This window comes from Herpailurus yagouaroundi, unplaced genomic scaffold (genome assembly GCF_014898765.1).
Source record: "Herpailurus yagouaroundi ecotype Mexico unplaced genomic scaffold, PumYag 77, whole genome shotgun sequence".
Lineage (NCBI taxonomy): Eukaryota > Metazoa > Chordata > Mammalia > Carnivora > Felidae > Herpailurus > Herpailurus yagouaroundi.
This window is the reverse complement of record NW_024412388.1, coordinates 94,988,645-95,007,316: the sequence shown is the minus strand read 5'-3', so window position 1 is coordinate 95,007,316 and position 18,672 is coordinate 94,988,645. Positions and strand designations below refer to the sequence as shown.

The following is an 18,672-nucleotide window of genomic DNA, read 5'->3' as shown; positions in this document are numbered from 1 at the left end:
GGTCTACAAGGAAGTCTTTGTAGGTGTCACTTTTTTTTCAGGATGACATTCTCTTCTGCCAGATCTTTGCCCAAAGCTACTCCCAAAGATTTTTCTGCAAGCCCTCCTCGACCACGGGAGGACCACCCAACATCCAGCCACGTTAATTAAAGAGGAATTTTTCCCTCTGAGGTGAATGTGTGTTAAAAATATCAAATATTCATCACTGGCAACATTAATTTATAATAACGCTTGTCTCCCTCTCAACTTCCAAGCCCGACATCTGGCCTGACGGCTTTGAAATTGACACCCGCTCCATCGCGGGAATTATAAATAGCCTGAGTCAAAATCTTCACCTTGAACTGAACAGACCGGCTCCATGGGGTGGTTTGCAGAATGAAGAGGGCTGCAGTGTGCAGTGAAGTCCTGGGTGGGTGTATTTGGGGTGGTGTTTAGATTTTTTTTTTTTTTTTTTTTTGTAAGACCGTAATTGTGGATTGGGAGGCAGGGTGATGGAGGGGCATGGGTAAAGGGGGGGGGGGGTCTGGCCTGCTTCCTGCCGGTTTAGGGGGATGTGTCGGCCTCACTCCCACCTGGCCCATTTCATGATCTGTCAGAGGCAGGAATGGGCACGGCTGTTTTATTCCACCCCAAGTTCTCGGTCCAGTTTCCGTACTTGCCCTTTGGGGACTGATCGGGGCAGACACCATCTCTCCTGAAGGGGGAAGAACCCACGTTACGTAAACAGAAGAGAAATGCATCCCAGCCGACGGAGCACTTTCTGTCCACAAGCCCATGCCGTAATCACAGTTCACACTGACCGTGCATCCACTATGTGCTAGGTCCCCACAGCAACCCTGCAAAGTAAGTTCTAGCGGGGACGCTGTTTTACCCAGGAGGAAACTGAGGGTAGAGAAGCTGGTTCCCTGAGGTCATTCAGCTAGCAAGCGGTGGGCAGAGTCCAAGAAGAGTGAGTCACTGGGGTCTCCTTGCTTAATCCCTTTCCAAGCATTCTCGATGCTGCAAAAACCCCGGCTTTCCAGGCCCCCTCTCTGGCAATTCCCATCCAGAGGCTCTGGGATGGGGCACAGGACGCTCGGTACCCACAAGATGCTGGCCACCACCATGGAAGGTACTCTTCGTGACAACCCTGTGAGGCAGCGAGAATTACTGTCCCCCCACATCACGAATGGAAACAGACCCTGGGAGCTGCCTGACCCCTCAGGTAGCTGAACTGAGAATCTGCAGCCTGGCCCTAGTGCCACCAGGAGGGATCAGACCACCAGCTGGAAGGGCAGGGAGAGGACAGAGCACCTCGTGGAGACAATAAAGCAGGTGGGAGAAGGGGAGGGAAGTGGCTGGGAAGGAGGGCAGGAGAGGCTGGGGGCCCCACTCTGATTGTCCTCAGCTGCCCAAGGGCTCAGGGCATCCCCTGGGAAAGCCAGCAAAGCCCCTGCTGGCCTACCCACTTTGCCATCAGGCTGTCTCCGCATGTCCCTGCCAGCCAGGGTCTCTAGGAGGCCAAAGGCCGTCCAGGGGCATGGTGACCATAAGCAGGCTTTCCAATGCACAGAGGCACCCACAGGCCCTACAGAGAGGGAGAAAATGAATATCCTGAGAGCAAACCACTGATAGTGCACCACTGAGTAATTTCACAGCAGCCCCTTGCCAGTTAGGGGCCGGAGGCCCATCTTGTCCACACAGGACTGCAGCAGGGAGCCAGAACCTTCTCCAGCTGGGGCCTTGCTGGAGTCCAGCTCCAGAGGTCCAGGGGTTCCCGAAGGATGGACGGTGTCGGCGAAAAAGTGAAAAATAAATAAATAAAACAAAAATAAAAATGGACACAGGCAACAGCAGTGTGTTGAACTGGCTGCTTTATTGTGGCAAACGTGGCATTATATTTGCTAGCAATTTCCTTATAGCATGCATCGTCTATGTTTTCTAGCATTACCTAATTCCAAAAATGTTCCTATGTGTAATCACCCTTTAAGGAATAACATGGTTATTTTCTCACAACGTTTCCTCCTGCCCTTTGCTTATTGATTAATTTCTTACATTATTTTCATTATGTGTCTACGTTTATCTATAATCTAGAAAGCATTTGCTTTGCCGTTTTCATGAAGGTCATCTATCTCCCAACACCTCAAGTGGAACAGTTGCAGGGACATGACCTCTTAGTTGTTTCCCTGAACCACTTGTGGCTTGAGGAACAAAAGTGTTCACCTCGGTCCGAGGTGCCAGGAGGGGGCCAAGAGGGCCTTAGGAACCCACGCCTCATACATTCTCAGAGAGACGATGCACCTAGGAACTAATGAACCATTCTGTACTTTAACCGACTAGGTTCAATCATCATCTGGAATGCCTCCTGGGGGCCAAGGGGGCCTAGGGGTTGGAGTAACTTGTGCCCATAGGTACACTCCTTTGTTGCCAGAGTGGGGCTTTCAGATCCATTTGTTCCTTCCTTGGCTGAGAAATATATGAAGCTCTCCTTCCTTTAGGTAGAAGAGTCTTTACAGGGGGTGGCAAGGGCTAAATGTAGGGCCGCACAATTTCCTTGCGGAACCTTCTTTCCCCAATAGTTCTTTTTCCAGGGGGCCTGTCGAGGGCAATTCCCCGGGTACTTTATTAAGGCCAAATTACATAAAAGCGGGAGTACGAGAAGCTTCGCTGTCTATGGGCCGTCCTGCCGTCCCGATCCGTCCACCGCCTGGGCCCTGCCATCAGGCTGGTTGGATAGCTCGGCTTCCAGCAGGGCCTGACTGCCTGGCAGGGACCGTGTCCTCCCCAGGGCTTAGTTCCCCCTGAGAACACTCCCGAGGTCTTCCCTCTGACCCTGCCTCACTGCGCCTGCACCTGGGTCTCTCCTCAGTGTCCCTTCTTGGACACTAACATGATCCATCTGGCACAGTGGGCTCTCAAATGTTTGAGGGGTGCACCCGGGAGCAAGTGTGGGCTGCCTGCCCAAGGCGCTACTCACTAAAATACCTGCCCCCAGCACGTTCCGGAGTAGGGGACCCCTAGCCGAGGGCCGGGCCCCATTTTTCTGTTGCCTGACTCCCTAACACTCCCTCCAGACACGGAGCATCCCATTTGGTGGGTCAGATCCCTGTCCCTCCCTTTCCCAGCTGGGCCCCAGCTGGGGGACTGGGGAGCACAGGCAGGACATGTGTTTGCCTTCTGGCTCGGGCCTCGGGGCACCGAGCACGTCTGCTCACCTGCAGGGCTTTCTAGCATCCAGATGTGGGTCCAGCTGTTGGCCTGGAAGTGAGCAGAAATTACAGCCCCTTAGAGGGGTCTCCTCTCTCTGTTCCACTGTCACCCCGTCTTCACGTTCCTCTTCCTGTTTTGCCACGCTGATGATGGAGGTTTCCATGGGGGCAATAGTGCCCCCTTTGAAACCTAATTCTGGACAGATGCAGGAGCAGGCATAGCCACGCACAACCCGTTTCCAGCCCCCTCCTATCTTGCTAGTCCTTGTTATTTGTTTTTAATTTTTTTTAAATGTTTATTTATTTTTGAGAGAGAGACAGAGCACAAGCGGGGGAGGAGCAGAGAGAGAGGGAGACACAGAATCCGAAGCAGGCTCCAGGCTCCCAGTGTCAGCACAGAGCCCGACGCGAGGCTCGAACTCACGAGCTGTGAGATCATGACCTGAGCTGAAGTCGGATGCCCAACTAACCGAGCCACCCAGGCGCCCCTCTTAGTCATTGTTTTAACCTTAGGATCATACCCTAGCTTGACTGCAGCTTTTCCTAATGGAAACTAGCCTCTCTACCCCCTGGAAGGACAATCACAACTTCATTATATGACTAATTGATTTCCTCCAAAGGTTGGGGTTAGTCTCCAAGACTCATCATTTTGACATCTTCCTTTGGGAAGCTTGGGAACTGCAAGTTTATGGGCAAATGACATTTCCCAGTACTGCCCGCCCCTGGGGGGCAGCCACCAGCTATGGTGATATCTGCCCAGTACCAGGCACACACATGCTTTGGCAGGTTTAATCTGAACCCAATTTGAGAAGAGCCAGGATGGAATTCAGAGCCCACCCTCCTTATGCTCTAGGAAAAAAAGAGATTGAGTAGCACAGTATTAAGATCATAGCCCATATTGAGCAAACATTCATTTGGCTTTAAAACACTGACTCATGTGTTTAAGCAAGGTATTAAGAGGCACTTAGATAAGATTTGGGTATCTATGTTCACAAACGGAGCTGTTACTGAGCTCTGCCTCCATACACCTGTGCCTCTGAACTTTGTAATATTAACAGAACACGATCTGGACAAACTGCAATTTCTTCCTACCACATTCCAATTCTGGGGAACATCCAGGAGACGCCTCCAGGGAACGTTGGCCTAGTGAGCCGGTTACAAGAGGGGCAGGCACTGGGCAGGGGGATCCCGGTGCTGACTGTCCGAGATGTTTTTATAAAGGAACAAAAGAGTGGGGTGCCTGGGTGACTCAGTCGGTTAAGCGTCCGACTTGGTTTTGGCTCAGGTCATGATCTCATGGTTCATGGGTTTGAGCCCCATGTCAGGCTCTGTGCTAACAGTGTGGAACCTGCTTGGGATTCTCTCTCTCCCTCTCTCTCTGCCCCTCACCCCCTCAAAAATACATAAATAAACATAAATAAACACCAACCCTAAAAGGCAGGTACTATTATTATCATTGCCATTTTACAGATGGGGACACAGGTCGTTACTGAAGTTTGGTAGCTTGCCCAAAGTCCCTAGCTAGTAAGTAGCCTGACCAGAGTTCAAACTCGCACAGTCTGCGCTATGAACCACTGTGCTGTGCTACTTGTCAGAGAACATAAGCAAGGTAACTTTGCTGCTAATTCCATGAGAAATGCCAACAGAGCAAAATGCAAAATGACAAGAAAATGTCAAGCCGCCATTCAACATGTTTGTTTACTTAGTCTTCAGGGCTTAGTTTTGTGACAGAATTTCACAGGCTCCTCCACGCCTTGTCTCTGTCAGAACTGTGCCCACGGCTTCTTACTCATCAGTGTTTCTCTCTGTTTAGACCCACTTAGTCCTCCTCACAAGTCTTCAGCCCCAAAGTAAAGGTTCCCTTACTTTGTCCAGGAGTTTTCTCTTGCCTCATACAAGAGGAGGTGCTGTGGTCACTCTGATCCCTTCTGAGGGCAACACTCAGGCTTTTCCTCCAAGGTGCACTCATATTTTCTTTTTTTATGGTTTTTTTTTTTCTGTTTTTTTTTTTTTTTTTTTTTTTTTACTTTTGAGAGAGACAGAGTGTGAGTGGGAAAAGCGCAGAGAGAGAGAGGGAGACACAGAATCCGAAGCAGGCTCCAGGCTCCATGCTATCAGCACAGAGCCCGACACGGGGCTCGAACTCACCAACCGCCAGATCGTGACCTGAGCAGCAGTCGATGCTTAACCGACTGAGCCACCCAAGTGGCACCCAAAGTGCCCTAATATTTAAATGAAACAAATGTCCCTGTGGTCCATGGGGTAACAAGGACTTCCAAGTAGTTAGAGGCAAAGATAAGAAAGAATCTTCTGGACAGAGGGCCATAAACCGTGTCCCTCCTGTGGGCTGAACCAAATGGTCTTCTTGAGGCCCAAGCCCTGCGCCCTCAGGCTTGTAGCTGGTTGCAGTCTCCACCAGTCCCTTTCTTTGTAAACTTTGAGAAGTCCTCAGTGGCTGGCGAAAGGGGCCTCAAGAGAGCTGAGGGGGAAGCCTAATCTTTCCCCAACATGAAAATGAATAAAAGAAAGCTCCTTCAAAATGGAATCGGGGGCGCCTGGGTGAACCAGTAGGTCGGGCATCCGACTTCAGCTCAGGTCATGATCTCAAAGTTCTCGAATTCAAGCCTCACCTCAGGCTCTGTGCTGACAGCTCGGAGCCTGGAGCCTGCTTCAGATTCTGCGTCTCCCCCTCTCTCTGCCCCTCTCCAGCTCATGCTCCGTCTGTCCGTCTGTCTCTCCCTCTCAAAAATAAACATTAAAACATTTTTTAATAATATATTTTTTAAGTTTATTTATTTATTTTTGAGAGAGAGAGAGAGAGAGAGAGAGCATACGCAGGGGAAGGGTAGAGAGAGGGAGAGAGAGAATCCCAAGCAGGCTCCACACTGTCAGCACAGAGCCCGACGCAGGGCTCAAACTCCAAAACCTTGAGATCATGACCTGAGCCAAAGTGAAGAGTCAAACGCTTAACCGACTGGGCCACCCAGGCTCCCTAGCATGGTATTTTCAAGGCCTGTCCGTGTTGTGACACGTAGCACTACTTGGTTCCTGTTTACGGCTGGATAATACTCCGTTGGATGGGTACAGCATCTTTTATTTCCAGATGATGGAGGAAAGTTGCTTGTGGGAAGGTGGTTCTTCACTTTTCCTTCTAATTCCCCATGGGAAAGGGTGGAAGAGATCCCTACAGAAAGCGGGCCCCGGACCACCCGTGCTCCCGTCCTCATCTGGCGGGATCCGAGTTTTTGGCACGTTCCAGGTGAATTCTTCCAGGTTGACTCTTGGGCTGGTCCAAGGGCACAGGGCAGATTTTCAAGTAGCCATTTCTCGCTCCCAGGGTTTATCACTGTCAAAGCTCTGGGAGAGCAAGAATGCCAAGGCCTTGGCCCCCCTCACCCCGCCCCCAACCAAAGCCATCCTGGGTAATGCACATTCGAAGTACAACAGTGTGTTTGCTGTGCAAACTCCGCTCTGAGGCGGCTCCCCAGCCCTGAACCTCCGCTGAGCGACCTTTCTCTCTGGCTGAGGGGAGCTTCCTGCTTCCTCCTCGGGTCTCGCCTCTGCTCGGTGCCGCCACCCCCCCCCCCCAGAGCCTGGTGGCCAGAGTCTCCGAGATGGGAGAAGTGCATAGGAGAGATAGGGATCCATACGCCCTCGTGTGTTTATTCTGTGTCCCCCAGCTGGAATCCTATCCAATCTACTATCTCGAGGTCATCGTTCAACATTCAGACGGAGTAGGGCTTAGCAGCCGATTTCCAGGGAACCAAGCCTCTAGCATTTCAGGCCCTTGCCTGCCCTCGGAGGCTCTGCCCTCTGCCCTGGGCTCAGTCTGTGTCTGGCCCTTCGTCCCCCATGTGGAGGGCTCCCCGTGCTGGCCCGCCTGGCTTCCCTCAGGCCCTCCTCTTGCTCAGCTCAGCGACAGCCTCGGACTGGTGACATCTCCCCTGCCGGGTCCCCTTCCTCTGCCCTACCTTCAACTACCATTCTCTTAGATGGGAGGGTCCTTTTTTGTTTTTCTTCCGCCACGACAAAGTCCATCCAGCAGAAGTAGATGTAACTTGTGTAATTCGAGATTTTTGCGCTCACAAACAAGGGCAGTTCTGCACTTTCCCACTGCCGCTCTGCCCTGGGGGGCCCCTCCTGGACCCTCAGGGCTGCCATTGACTTTGTGTATGGCTCTCCCCATCTCCAGGGCCCCCAAGGCCCTTCCCCCGGTGAGGAAGAACCTGCAAGGAGATGGTTGGGTGAGCACTGGGGTGTGGGGACTCTGGGAGGAGAGGGTCTGTGGGAGGTGGCAGCTATAGAACCCCACGTCCCAGAGACCCCTGAGACCCTCACCAGCCCGCCTCCTCCCAGGAAGCGCCGTCGCTGCTTTTCATTCATTCATTTGTTCATTCATTCAGGAAATGTCTGTTGAGCACAGCTCTAGGCCGCGCACAAGACACAGGAAACAACCACAGTCTCTGTCCTCCAGCAGCTCATGGTCCTTTGTTTACCATACAACACAGGGACCCCTTAGCTGATAAACTGGTAATGAATTAATTAGTTAATTGACCGGGGCTTTACTTCAGATGACCGGAAACTTCTCAATCCCCTGGGGGGCCCTCCCTTCCCATCTGCCGAGGTGTCCCAGCATCCTCCCCATCCACAGCATGGATCCAGGCTTGGGTCTTGAAAGCCAGCCAGGCTGCCACATCCAGTGTCTCCACCCTGAAGATGTAGGGAGGTGTCTGGGCCACGCAGGCCCTCCCCCGCAATTTCTCCTCCAACTCCCTTCTGCCATCAGTGACAGGCCACAGTGTGGACGGCAGGAGGGCACGGCCTTGTGTAATTTGGGTCTGGAGAGGGGCTGCCACGGGAGGCAGATAGCCCACCAACATCCTTTGTCACGTACTCAGTATCCCCTGGTACTTGGGCTTGGTACCCTGGTACTGGGCTTGGTCTGTGATGAGAAGAACCCTGGCCCCTATACCCTGAAGCCAGCCCCGTGAAAGAGCAGTCTCTGGCCCTGGTGAGCGCAGGGGTCTGTGGCCGACAGGCTGTGAGGCAGGTGCACGCACCTGGCCATGAGCTGGGTCCAGAGCCCCACTCCTGCCCTCCTTCCACCTCACCTCCACCGGCAGGCCTGGGTCCTTCTCAGTCCCTGGGCCTCATGCCCCAGGGATGCAATCCGCTGCATGTTGAGCACAGGAGTGGAGCTTAGGTCCTGGGAAGTGAGGCCACGGAGAGACAGGCTGGGGGTGGGCCTGCCCCTCCGGAGAGGCCACCATCATCCGTCCTGTAGGTGCTCCGGCCCGGTTCCCACTACTCAACCCTGGGACACAAGCAGGACTCAGACGCTGCCCTTCCTTCTCTCTTTGGTAGAAGCTGACCTAGGCACGGGTGTCCCCTAACAGCAGGTGCCAACTCGGTGCCTGAGGTGTGTTTTTGTTCTGATGGATGCAATGGGGGCGGGGGTGCACTTGAGCGGCTCTTGAAGGAGATGTTGAAGTCACCAGACACCAGAGGAGAAGCAGAACATTCCCCATAGAGGAAGAACCTGGGCAAAGACATACATGGCATCTGCCACACACTGTGGGCAAGTGCTGAGGCCGGGAAGCCTGGTGGGGAGCATGGAAGAAGCAGCGAAAGAGTGGGCAGGTGCTTTTTGTTCCCTGCCAAGGTCTGGGCTTTCCCTTTTGGGGCCGAGAAGCGCTGTCAGGGAGCACAGACCAGGTAAATGTGCCGCCTCGAGAGATGACTGGCAGAGATGCCAGCGTGGATTTTACGGGGAAAACTGGAGGCAGAGAGAATAGGTTGGCAGCAGTTGCCATAGGCCATGCTGGGCAGGCTGATTGCTTAGACTTGGCCATGGCTGCAGGGAGAAAGGACAGGAGAAGAGACAAAAAGTCTACATTGCTCTTGAGCTTCTGAATTTGATCCTGGGGGTGGTGGAAGCTGAGAACGTGGAGATTCGGCGGGGGGGGGGGGGTGAGGCAGCGCCTCCAGGGCTGTGTCCGGGAGCACAGGTGGGGGGCAAGAGCATCCCATCATCCTCTGGCCCCGCCCACCTCCGTGGTCCCACTCCTGGAGAAGCTGGGAGAGATGTCTCACGGGAAGACGACAGCAGCTTCTAGGAAAGAGGTATCTAGGTGGAACGGGACCCATAGGGACAACTAAGTATTTCTCCTGTGCTCCTTAGGGTGACAGATTTCTTTCCACAGGTGGAAGAATTGTCCCTCTAAGCCTCTGGTTGAATCTAACACTTGGGGACATCTGGGGAATCTGTTTTGAGAAGGGTGCATCTTGGCCCTTCCATGCCATCCCCAGATTGGTCACTAGATGGCACCAGACTCCACCCGTCGGGAAGGAAGGGTCCCGAGATTAAGGGGAGGTAAGGCTGCCACTGAAGGGGCCAGAATCCTGAAGGGGTCTCCATTTCACCTAAACCTGGCCTAATTTGATTCTTCTGAAACACATCCTCATTATGGATATATTATTCTCATAAGTAGATTCTTTTTATAATTATGAAGAACCTATTCCCGAATGTAAAGAATTCTCACAAATCCACTTTTCTTACCCCCTCCCACCTTCCCCTTTCTGCTCTTCAGTCTTTAGGGGGAAAATGCAGCAGGGAATTGGAGCAGAGGCCAATTATACATTCCTCAGCCTTCCGGTATAAAAAATGAGAATTGTTCCTGTTCGATTCACCAGGGTCTGCAGACCGGCCAGCTCCCTGGTGGGGGAGGGATGGGGCTACAGGTTGGCGTCCCCCTCTCCACTGTGCTGAGACACGTGGCCGGCACCTCCCCCCCAAGGCTGGCCCTGCCTGCAGGGGGCGCAGCAGGGTTGGGAAAGGCCCGGGACACCTGCACGACCGGCGGCAGCCATGGGCGGTATCTGGAGACCCACAGAAAGAGGATGGGCAGATTGGAACCCCGGACGTGGACAGGAGCTCTATGTCCAGCAGCTGAGCCTTGTCCAGAGCCTGGGCAAGAGATTCATGGCTGCAGGAAGGGGCAAAAGTCAGCAAGAGCAGGCAACAAGGTCCATCAAAGGAGCTGAAAACAAAACCTACGACCCCTAAGTGAGGCCCAGGCCTGGCCTGAGTGAGCCCTGCAGTCAAGGCGGCGCTGAGCACCCCTGAGCAAGGATCAAGCGTAAACGAGGGAGGGCGGGAGCCCCCAGGGCCTCAGGAACCACGATGCGTTTGGAGGCTTCTGGGAAACACAGGCTACAACGTACTTTCATCTTACATTTTGCATTTTTTCTAGGCGAGGACTTGAGGTGAGGCGGGGCCATGGGGACAGCAACCTGGCACTTAGGGGATGCTCCCGGGCCCTGGGTTCAGACACAGCCTCAGGGCCATCCTGATATGGACTTTTCACCCCACACGTGGGGGTCTGGTGGACACCAAGGGGACACCAGGGGACTCAATTGCGGAAACGGGAGTTGTCCTGTCACAGTGGAGTCCCTACCCAGACATCGGCTCACGGCTCCCTGCCTGTCTCCAACCCAGCCACACGCCTGAGTCACAGACCTGAGCGGCACCTTCGCTGTGCACACTGCTTGTCACCCTTCATTCAAAAATACCCTGAATCTACTTTCTCAAAAAGATTGCCCTAGATGGGAGGACAGCAATGGCATCTTTCCCCACCTGGAAAAGGCCCAGTCCCACCCCCCTCCCCGCCCCTGGGTCCCCATCCTGACACAGCAGGAACACCACAGCCACTCGCCCCTTGTTCATGCTTTTATTCTGCAGCCTCGGGCATCACCACGCTGTCCTGGGTGGGCCTGGGGCAGGGTCCAGATGCGAGGGGCTTAGAGAAACTGTGTTTTAGATGACAACGGAGGCCAGTGACACAACTCCCAGACAGACAGCTTTGAACTTCAGGAAGCCCTCACTGTCTGGAGAAGACGCTGTCTCTGGGTGTGGTGCCTGTGCAGCCTGGGCCCGAGGTGGTGGTTGCACGCCTGTATCCAAAGTCGGTGTCCCTGCCTGCTGCCTCCCCTCCCACCTGACACCCCCACCCCCACCCCCACCCCCCCCCAGCTGGGCAGAAGCCCTTGGTCCTCAAGGTCACAGACATGCTCCCAGGGACCGATCCTTGGGAAGGAGCTGTTTGAGGTTACTCCCTAATTGCCTCCTAAAACGTCAATAGCTGATAAGATCAAACGGCGGCCGCCACTTGCATTTTAGAGCGAGGTAGTGGGAATTGGGGGCTTCCCTGCTTAACTGGTAAGGCGTGCTGGGAGGGGTTCGGAGGCCATGCAGCACTGGCCTGGTGGCTCCCTGTGCCTGCCATGAGGTCACCGCCTACTGCGCCCCGGGAAGGGCTGACCTTGGGCCCGTGGCCTACGACCGAGGGGTTGGTCAGTCAAAGGAAGATGACCGACTCTCGGGTTGACAGTCACAGGCCTCACAGAAAGGGCCTGAGGCTCAGGCCAGAGACGCAGAGCAGCGCACCCAAGGGGATGTGCAGGTTCAGGCAGAGAGCACATGCGGGAGGAGGGACAGATGGGCCCGGGGAGGAGGACAAGTCACCTCTAAGGAGCAGACAGGTGAGTGAGGCAGGAGCTAAGGGAAAACAGTGTCCTTCCGATCACATACAACCCCTCAGCCAGCCGGAACAGCTGTTGCCAGGACCACGGCCCTCGGCTGGGACAACCTCAGGCCAGCCTGGCGGACCATGTGCGGGTGTCTGCATGAATGCACAGATGTGGGCTAGGAAGCAGGGATGGGGGGAAGCAGCTTGGGGCCTGGGGACGGGGCGGTGGGGGAGCTGGGCCACGTGGCAGAAATCAAAATCCATAAGAGCCCCCCCCCCCCCCCCGCCCCAGGCTGTTCTCATGCAGAGGCCCAGCGTGTGTGCCGACAACAGCCAGGCTCCTAAAAGTTGATGTTTTTCAAGTCCGTGGAGCAGCGGTACCTGCCGTCCGGGCACCTGGAGCACAGCAGGTTGGGCAGGCAGGGGCAGGTGTGGTGCTGGCGTTTTCTGAAGAAGGGGACCTGGAGAAAGAGGAGAAATAGGATGACACCTTCACCATAAGGGAAGTGGGCTTCCCGCAGGGGGCCCCGGACAGCCCAGCCCTCCCCGGTGTCTCACCCCTCCACCCAGCATAACAATCACAGTTATTGCAGAGGAGGAAACTGAGGCAAGAGCGGCTGAGCGACATGCCAAGATCACACAGCTGATTTGGGGAGGAGTCAGGATTTGAACCCGGGCAATCTGGCCCTCGAGACGATGTAATCGTCCATAATACTGTGCTGTCCGCTCCAACCTTAAAGTCCCAGAGCTGCCTAGCCAAGTCCCCTCACTGACCTGACACCCACGTGAATGCACGCACACACGGTCGTTGACTGAATCTCACAGTTCACTTAGCGTGCGCTTGATGTTGGGTACTGGGGACGCAGCCGTGGACAGGACAGACACTGCCTCTGCCCCGTGACTCTCACCCAGAGGCTAGACCACTGAGGCTTCCTCAAAGGAGGGTGAATAGGAATGGTTGTGACCACAGACAGCGTCAGACTGCCCCCGGTTCCAATCCCAGGTCTGCCAACTTCCCAGCGGTGTGAAAACCAGCGAGTCCTTTAAGCTCGGTGTCTCAAAAATGGGTGTTATTATCCTCAAAATGGGTTCATAATAGCACCTACCACAAATGATTGTGAAGAGGTTTAAACTATATGTTTGCAAAAGCAGGCGGTCTGAAAAGTGGCACGCGGTTATGTCGCCACCAGTGTCCCTTTTGGGAACGGAGGTCTGCAGCCGAACCACCTGACACACCCCGAGGCAGCAAGGACTGCTGTGCTGTCCCGAGGGTCTTGGCTCAGCTGCATCTCCCCCCCACCCCCCAAGCAGCTGCAATGGGGGGGGGGGTGACTACAGGATGATGCTCTGACCCCAGAAGAAACCAGGGCTCCCGGTGTAGGCATGTCCCCCAGGAGAGCACGAAGGACTCCTGAACCACAGGAAGCCGGGGAAGGTGACAGACACACGGGTCCCTGTACACACCTGTGGCTGCTCCTGTACCTGGCCGTTCAGAAGCAAAGACCTCGTGGCCCTTCGATGCCCCCTGGGCTGGGAGCAGGGCGAGAGTCAGGTGCTTGGGGCCCCAAAGAGTGAGCGCCTCCTTAAAGTGTATGCGTTGGGCACGGGCCTTGCCTCACCCTAACCAGGCCTTGGATGGAAGGCCCTTCCATGAGTATTACTGCATGTTCTTGAGGGAGGGGTCCAGGGGCAGAGGCCATTCGGGACCCTTTGAGAATCTGAGTTCATATTCAGATCTGAAAGAGACTTCAGCGGTAATCATTCTACTCGCCCGGTTGTATACAGCGCCCGAGGCCCAGACAAGTCCTGCTAATTGCCCAAGACCACACAGCAGAGGAGCAGCTGGGGTTCCAGCCCACAGATCTAACAAGGTGTGTGCTTAGTGCCCCCCTACTCCACCCCAAGCTTTCTCCAAAAAGCAAGGAGGCAGTGCCCAACACCCCCAAGATGATCCTAGAGTCAGTCTGAAAATCGGGGTCCAGTCCCAGCTGTGTCGCCGGCTCTCTGCCCTGAGCAAGTCTGTGCAGTACCTTTCGGCTGCCCGGGTGACACTCCTCTCCTTCCCGCCCCAGCGGGGTGCACATCCGAAGCCCACGCAGCCACAGGCTGATGGCGCAGCAGGTGCCCGTCCCACACTGCACATCCCGCTCACAGGCCTGAGAGGGGAGACACGAGTCGTTAGTGCCCATTAGCGCCACTCAAGAGAAACCGGAAGGAAGAGGTACATTCGAAAACCCTGATGGCCTGACACCTTGGGCAGCTCATTCTTGCTCCTGCTCCGCTCACGACAGGATGCTCAGGCCTCCGCGGGGCAGCAGAACTGCATCTGAGGACCACCCCCCCCCCCCGAACCAAGCTCCACTGAGGCTGCCCAATAGGGGGGCAACTCTCCTGACAACCTTAGAAGTTAGGAGACATGGCCCTTCCAGCACTGGGAAATGCTCAAGGGACACCGGTGACATCAAATTAATTTGAATTCCCAAAGGCGGGAGGGGCATTGATGGCCCAAGCCCCTAGGTGGTCAGTGCTGAGTCTCCTGGGACCAGACCCTCCAACCTTGACCCCACACCCGGGGTTGGTGCTGGCCCCCACTGCGGCCCTCACCGGAATCCCCGCCTCAGCCGGGGGCCGGCACCCCCTGAGAAGCGGTGTCTCCCCCAGTGCTTCTCAGCAGGCCTCTTTGAACCCCAGGTAGGGATGGACCCCTCTGGGTTGGGCTCCAAACAGGAGCTGGGCAGCCTTGCCTGGTTTCTGGAAGTTGCCATTTGAAAAGAAGGCCACACAAGCTTGCTTCAAACAAAATCGACCTCTGAGCTGCTCCAGACTCAAGTGGGGCCACGATGGAGAAGCACCCAATCTTTCCGCTTGCAGGAAAGCTTTGTGGCTTATCTGAGCTGAGATTCACAACTGGGTTTTGGTTCACTCTTCTCCAACAGAAGGCCATGGGGCAGGCTCTGGCTGCCTGCCTGGGACCTGGCAGGAGCGGGAGGCTGCCCACTGGCTCAGCCCCAGGAAGGAAAGTGGGGGCGCAGGGTCTGCTTGTCACCCAGAAGAGGTGCAGGGGGCAGTCACCTGGCCATGCAGGTCTCCAGCCCGGCGAGGGTACATCTCTCACACCGACCAGCCCCTGAAAGCCCAGGGTTGGGGCCGAGCAGGCCTACCTGACTCTTCTCCCACAGAGTTGGGACATCATTGTCCCCACTCTGGCAGGAAGGACCATCCAAGCCTGAATTTGGGATGGTCACTATGCAGGGAGCAGGGCCATATGACCATGTCCTACCAGCCTTTTCTTGGGAGTCGCCCTGGGGCAGCCCCTGGGCATGGAGAATGGAGGGAGGTCCTGACCCCCTCAGCACTGGGTCCCACACTCTCCTGCACATGTCTGACATGCATTTCCTTCCACCCTAGATTTCTCCCTCACTGTGCTTTTCAAAAGGTCCAGCTGCAGGGTTTGCTAGAAAGGCATTTTCCCACCACTCGGCCAGATGTTAGAGCTCACACAGTGAGGTAACCTGGGCATCAGCGTGAACCCTCAGCCCCCATCCCTCTCGGTGGCTTCTGTCCTTCTTTCTCAGCCTCCCCGATGGTCAAGCTACACAGTAGGAAGATTCAGAGGCTGACATTCATTAGGTATAATTTTGCCCTAACAGTGTTATTCATGCTCCGGGTCTCAAAAGCATGGACTTGCCTTTAATATTTGTTTGTCTTTGAAACTCAGTCTTTTTCCTTTAAAAAGGAGAAGAAAGAAGGTTTCCTTTCTGTGAATATTAAAACTAATACGATTCCAGGAATTGTTTGGCATTTTTCTACGTTTTCATTCTCTATGTAAAAAGTTGAGGGACTTCGGAAAAAAATAATAAATTTCCCTCTTTTTTTTTTTTTTTTTTTTCCTCTAGCGGCTTTTATCTGGAAAGCTCTCTGGTAAAGTATTACTCTCTGTTTTAGTAAGAATGGTCCCACCACTGTAACACATTTAAGGGTGGTTCCGGTTAAAGCCAAAATGCTACAAGAGAACCATAATCCGAGTGTTTTGAATTCTAAGACAGGCAGCGCCTGTGTGTGGCAAACGTCCCTTGGGAGACTAGATTTCTGCTTGGTACCCGATGCTTATTTTTGGGTGCACCCAGCCAAATGTTCTTATCAGAACTGGGCACGGCTAAAATACATAAAAAATAAAGGGAAGAAAGAATTTCTAGGCAACCTTTCTTAAGAGTGGAAAAGGCAGAGGTTAAATGCCCCCAATTAAAGCTCATAAGGTCACTGCGTTTAATCAAGTCATCATGCTGTGTAAACTAAACCTGACATGTGGACCACATTGTATATGAAAACCAAAATTTTCACAAAAGATAAATCAGAGGGTGCTAACCCACTTTATAGAGGAATTTCTTATTACACAATAGGAATCTTCATGTTACCAGAGGCCGAAACGTCAAAATGTTTGATGTTCTCCTAATGCAGTTGGAAATTAGATTTGGTTTACACACAGCTGCTCAAAAGTGGATCCCGTCTAGTGGAGTGAGGTCTAACTAATCCGAAAATCATGTGGAACACCTCTCTAAAATGCCGGCTGACGCCCCAGTTTTTTTGGCTTGCCCCCTGCATGGTCGCTGGCTCCCATCCCTTGCAGACCCTGACATCCCCCCCCAAACCCAGGGCGTAGAGGAAGTTGGACGACTTACCCCTGTGATCACGGCACAGTCTGACACAGTCACCAGAAGGAACATGATTGAGACTCGCATGGCCCCTCTCATGGTCACTTGGGGTGAAGGCACAACGCCTCCCGCTCCACTGCCTGTCGCTGGCTTCCACTCAGCCTCGTGTGCCAGCTGGGAAGGCCGGGCTGTCCGGCCCCCTCCCTCCTCCCAGATTTATACGGTCCGATCCAGGCTGCCTATGGGTGCCTGTCTCTGCTCTTTCCCTTCCCCGTCACCAGTGCTATTCAGATGATCGCAGGGACGAACGTGAGACCTGAATCCCTGATGACATCAAATCACCATCAAAACCAATAAAAATGAACACATCGGGACGCTGACTGGCTCCAGCCCTGCCAGGAACACAGAGATGCAGTCAGTTACATACATTTCCCTCCATAGTCTTGTCTGCCTCTGGGGCACCTTTCTCCTTTGCTCAGGACGGGGGTGGAGGCGGCTCTGGCAATGAATTAAGGGGTTTACAACATCACCATCTATCCTTTTCTGCTCCAAACTGTGCAACGTGCAGGATCATCACAGTCAAACCAACAAGAATGGTCTAGGCATTTACCATCGACCATGTGTTCAACACCGAGTTGGTGGCCGAGAGGACACAAGTGGGTAAGGGAGTGTCCCTGTTCCTCTAGGTGAAAATTCCAATAGGGAGAAATGAGACAGTAAGAGAGCAAGGCCAGGTTTGTGGGGTTGATGTCTCTGAGAGGCACACCTAAGGAATTGTTCTCTAAGAAGCTCAGGAGAAACACCAAGTGTCACCTGTACAGGAATCAAAGGGCAGAAGATGAGCCGGTGCCCAGATCTCTGTAGAGAAGCATGCTTGGGTTGGGGTGCAACTAACAGGGGCCAGGAGCCTCACTGCTGCCTTCCTGGTTTGGAGGTGAACATGACAGTGGGTGAGCAAACATGTTGGATTCAGGTGCCAGCTTTGTGGGACGTTGACTTCAGGCACGGGCCCTCCTGCTAGGAGAGGAAGCCCCTGGTCCCAGACTTCCCACCCCAGCCAACCCAGAGAGACCTCCCGGAATCCTGTACCAGACAATCTGCTTCTCTCCGCAAGGACAAAAGCTATTGCTTCCGAGGTATGCTTTGCAATATGTTAATAGATGTTACACACACCAATAAATAAATACAAGATGTCTATAGTCAATGCTTTGGGAAACACTGATTACAAAAGTTCAACCAGGATTTATACTGCGGGACTTTTCAGAGCCTTTCTTAGGCCACCAAGCAGGAAATGTAATTTGCAGGATTTTCCAAACGGAGTCACCCATCGAATGGCTTTTTTCTCAGAGTGTCTCAGGAAAATAGGGTTCTCACATAAAAACACTGGCAGGCACTTAAAAGTGCAGAGAGAGGTGAGCTAGCACAGAAGCTAAGAGTTAGACCCCAGAGGCAAGACATTTTGACCTCTGGTCCCAGACGGCTCATTAGTTTTATGACCCCGGGAATATGGTCAGTCTCTCTAAACCTCAGTTTTCTCATCTCTAGCATGGGGGTGATAGTACCACTCACATTATGGGGTTTTGTGAATATTCATCCATTTATTTATTCATTGGCTCTATATTTATTCACATTGAAGGTACGGCTCTTGGTGCTGGAAATAAAGCAGTGAACAAAGCAGGGTCCCTGCTCTCATGGAGCTTTGCTTTTAGTGCGGAGATCGGTAATAAACAACCACACAAATAGATTTATAATAAAATGGCTAGGGGTGCTGAGTTCTATTAGAAAGGAACAGAAGTCAGCCGAGCTTAACGAGTGATATTTGGGATGGGGCGAGTGTCTCTCTGAAGAGACGCTAGAGAAGGCCTAATAAAGTGAAGGGGTGCTCTGGGCAGGGCCCGGGAGGAAGAACCAGTGCAAAGGCCCTGTGGCAGGGCCTTCTTGTCCAGTTCTGGAGCAGCAAGGAGGGTGGTGATCAGGGGAAGCGGGCAGAGAGGTGCAGCTGGAACAGGAGCCTTGCAGGATGTGGTGTGGGCCTGACGGCAAGTGTGCCTGGGTCCTTGGGGAGGGACAGGATGTGATTTCCACTGTGAAAGGATCTCTCTGGCTGCATATGGGAGATTAAATGAGATGGCGGGTGTGACAGGCTTATCACTACGCCTGGTACAGAGTAGCGTTTGCTAACTATTAGCAATTTCTATCATTAAAAAAAATGGGCCTATCTGCCTTAATACAGACTTCTCCTGTGAGAAAAGAATCAACACAATGAACCTGGAGGGCATCCGGGTGGCTCAGTCAGTTGAGGGG

General features: G+C 53.7%; 1 protein-coding gene across 1 annotated transcript; it reads right to left on the bottom strand.

Moving 5' to 3' along the window:
- Positions 1-10,899: 10,899 nt before the first annotated feature.
- On the bottom strand, positions 10,900-16,749 carry PROK1 (prokineticin 1). The gene is made up of 3 exons (XM_040471266.1): positions 16,396-16,749; positions 13,747-13,872; positions 10,900-12,177 (listed from the first exon to the last, which is right to left on the bottom strand). The coding sequence occupies exons 1-3, from the start codon at positions 16,465-16,467 to the stop codon at positions 12,058-12,060; spliced, it is 318 nt and encodes a 105-aa protein (XP_040327200.1). The 5' UTR covers positions 16,468-16,749; the 3' UTR covers positions 10,900-12,057.
- Between the last annotated feature and the right edge of the window lie 1,923 nt (positions 16,750-18,672).

Coding starts and splice junctions, on each gene's coding strand:
- PROK1 (XM_040471266.1), bottom strand. CDS start 16,467: ATGAGAGGGGCCATGCGAGTCTCAATCATGTTCCTTCTGGTGACTGTG. Junction 13,873..16,395: donor ACTGTGCCGTGATCACAGGG/GTAAGTCGTCCA, acceptor CTCCCCTCTCAG/GCCTGTGAGCGGGATGTGCA. Junction 12,178..13,746: donor GTCACCCGGGCAGCCGAAAG/GTACTGCACAGA, acceptor CTCTTTCTCCAG/GTCCCCTTCTTCAGAAAACG.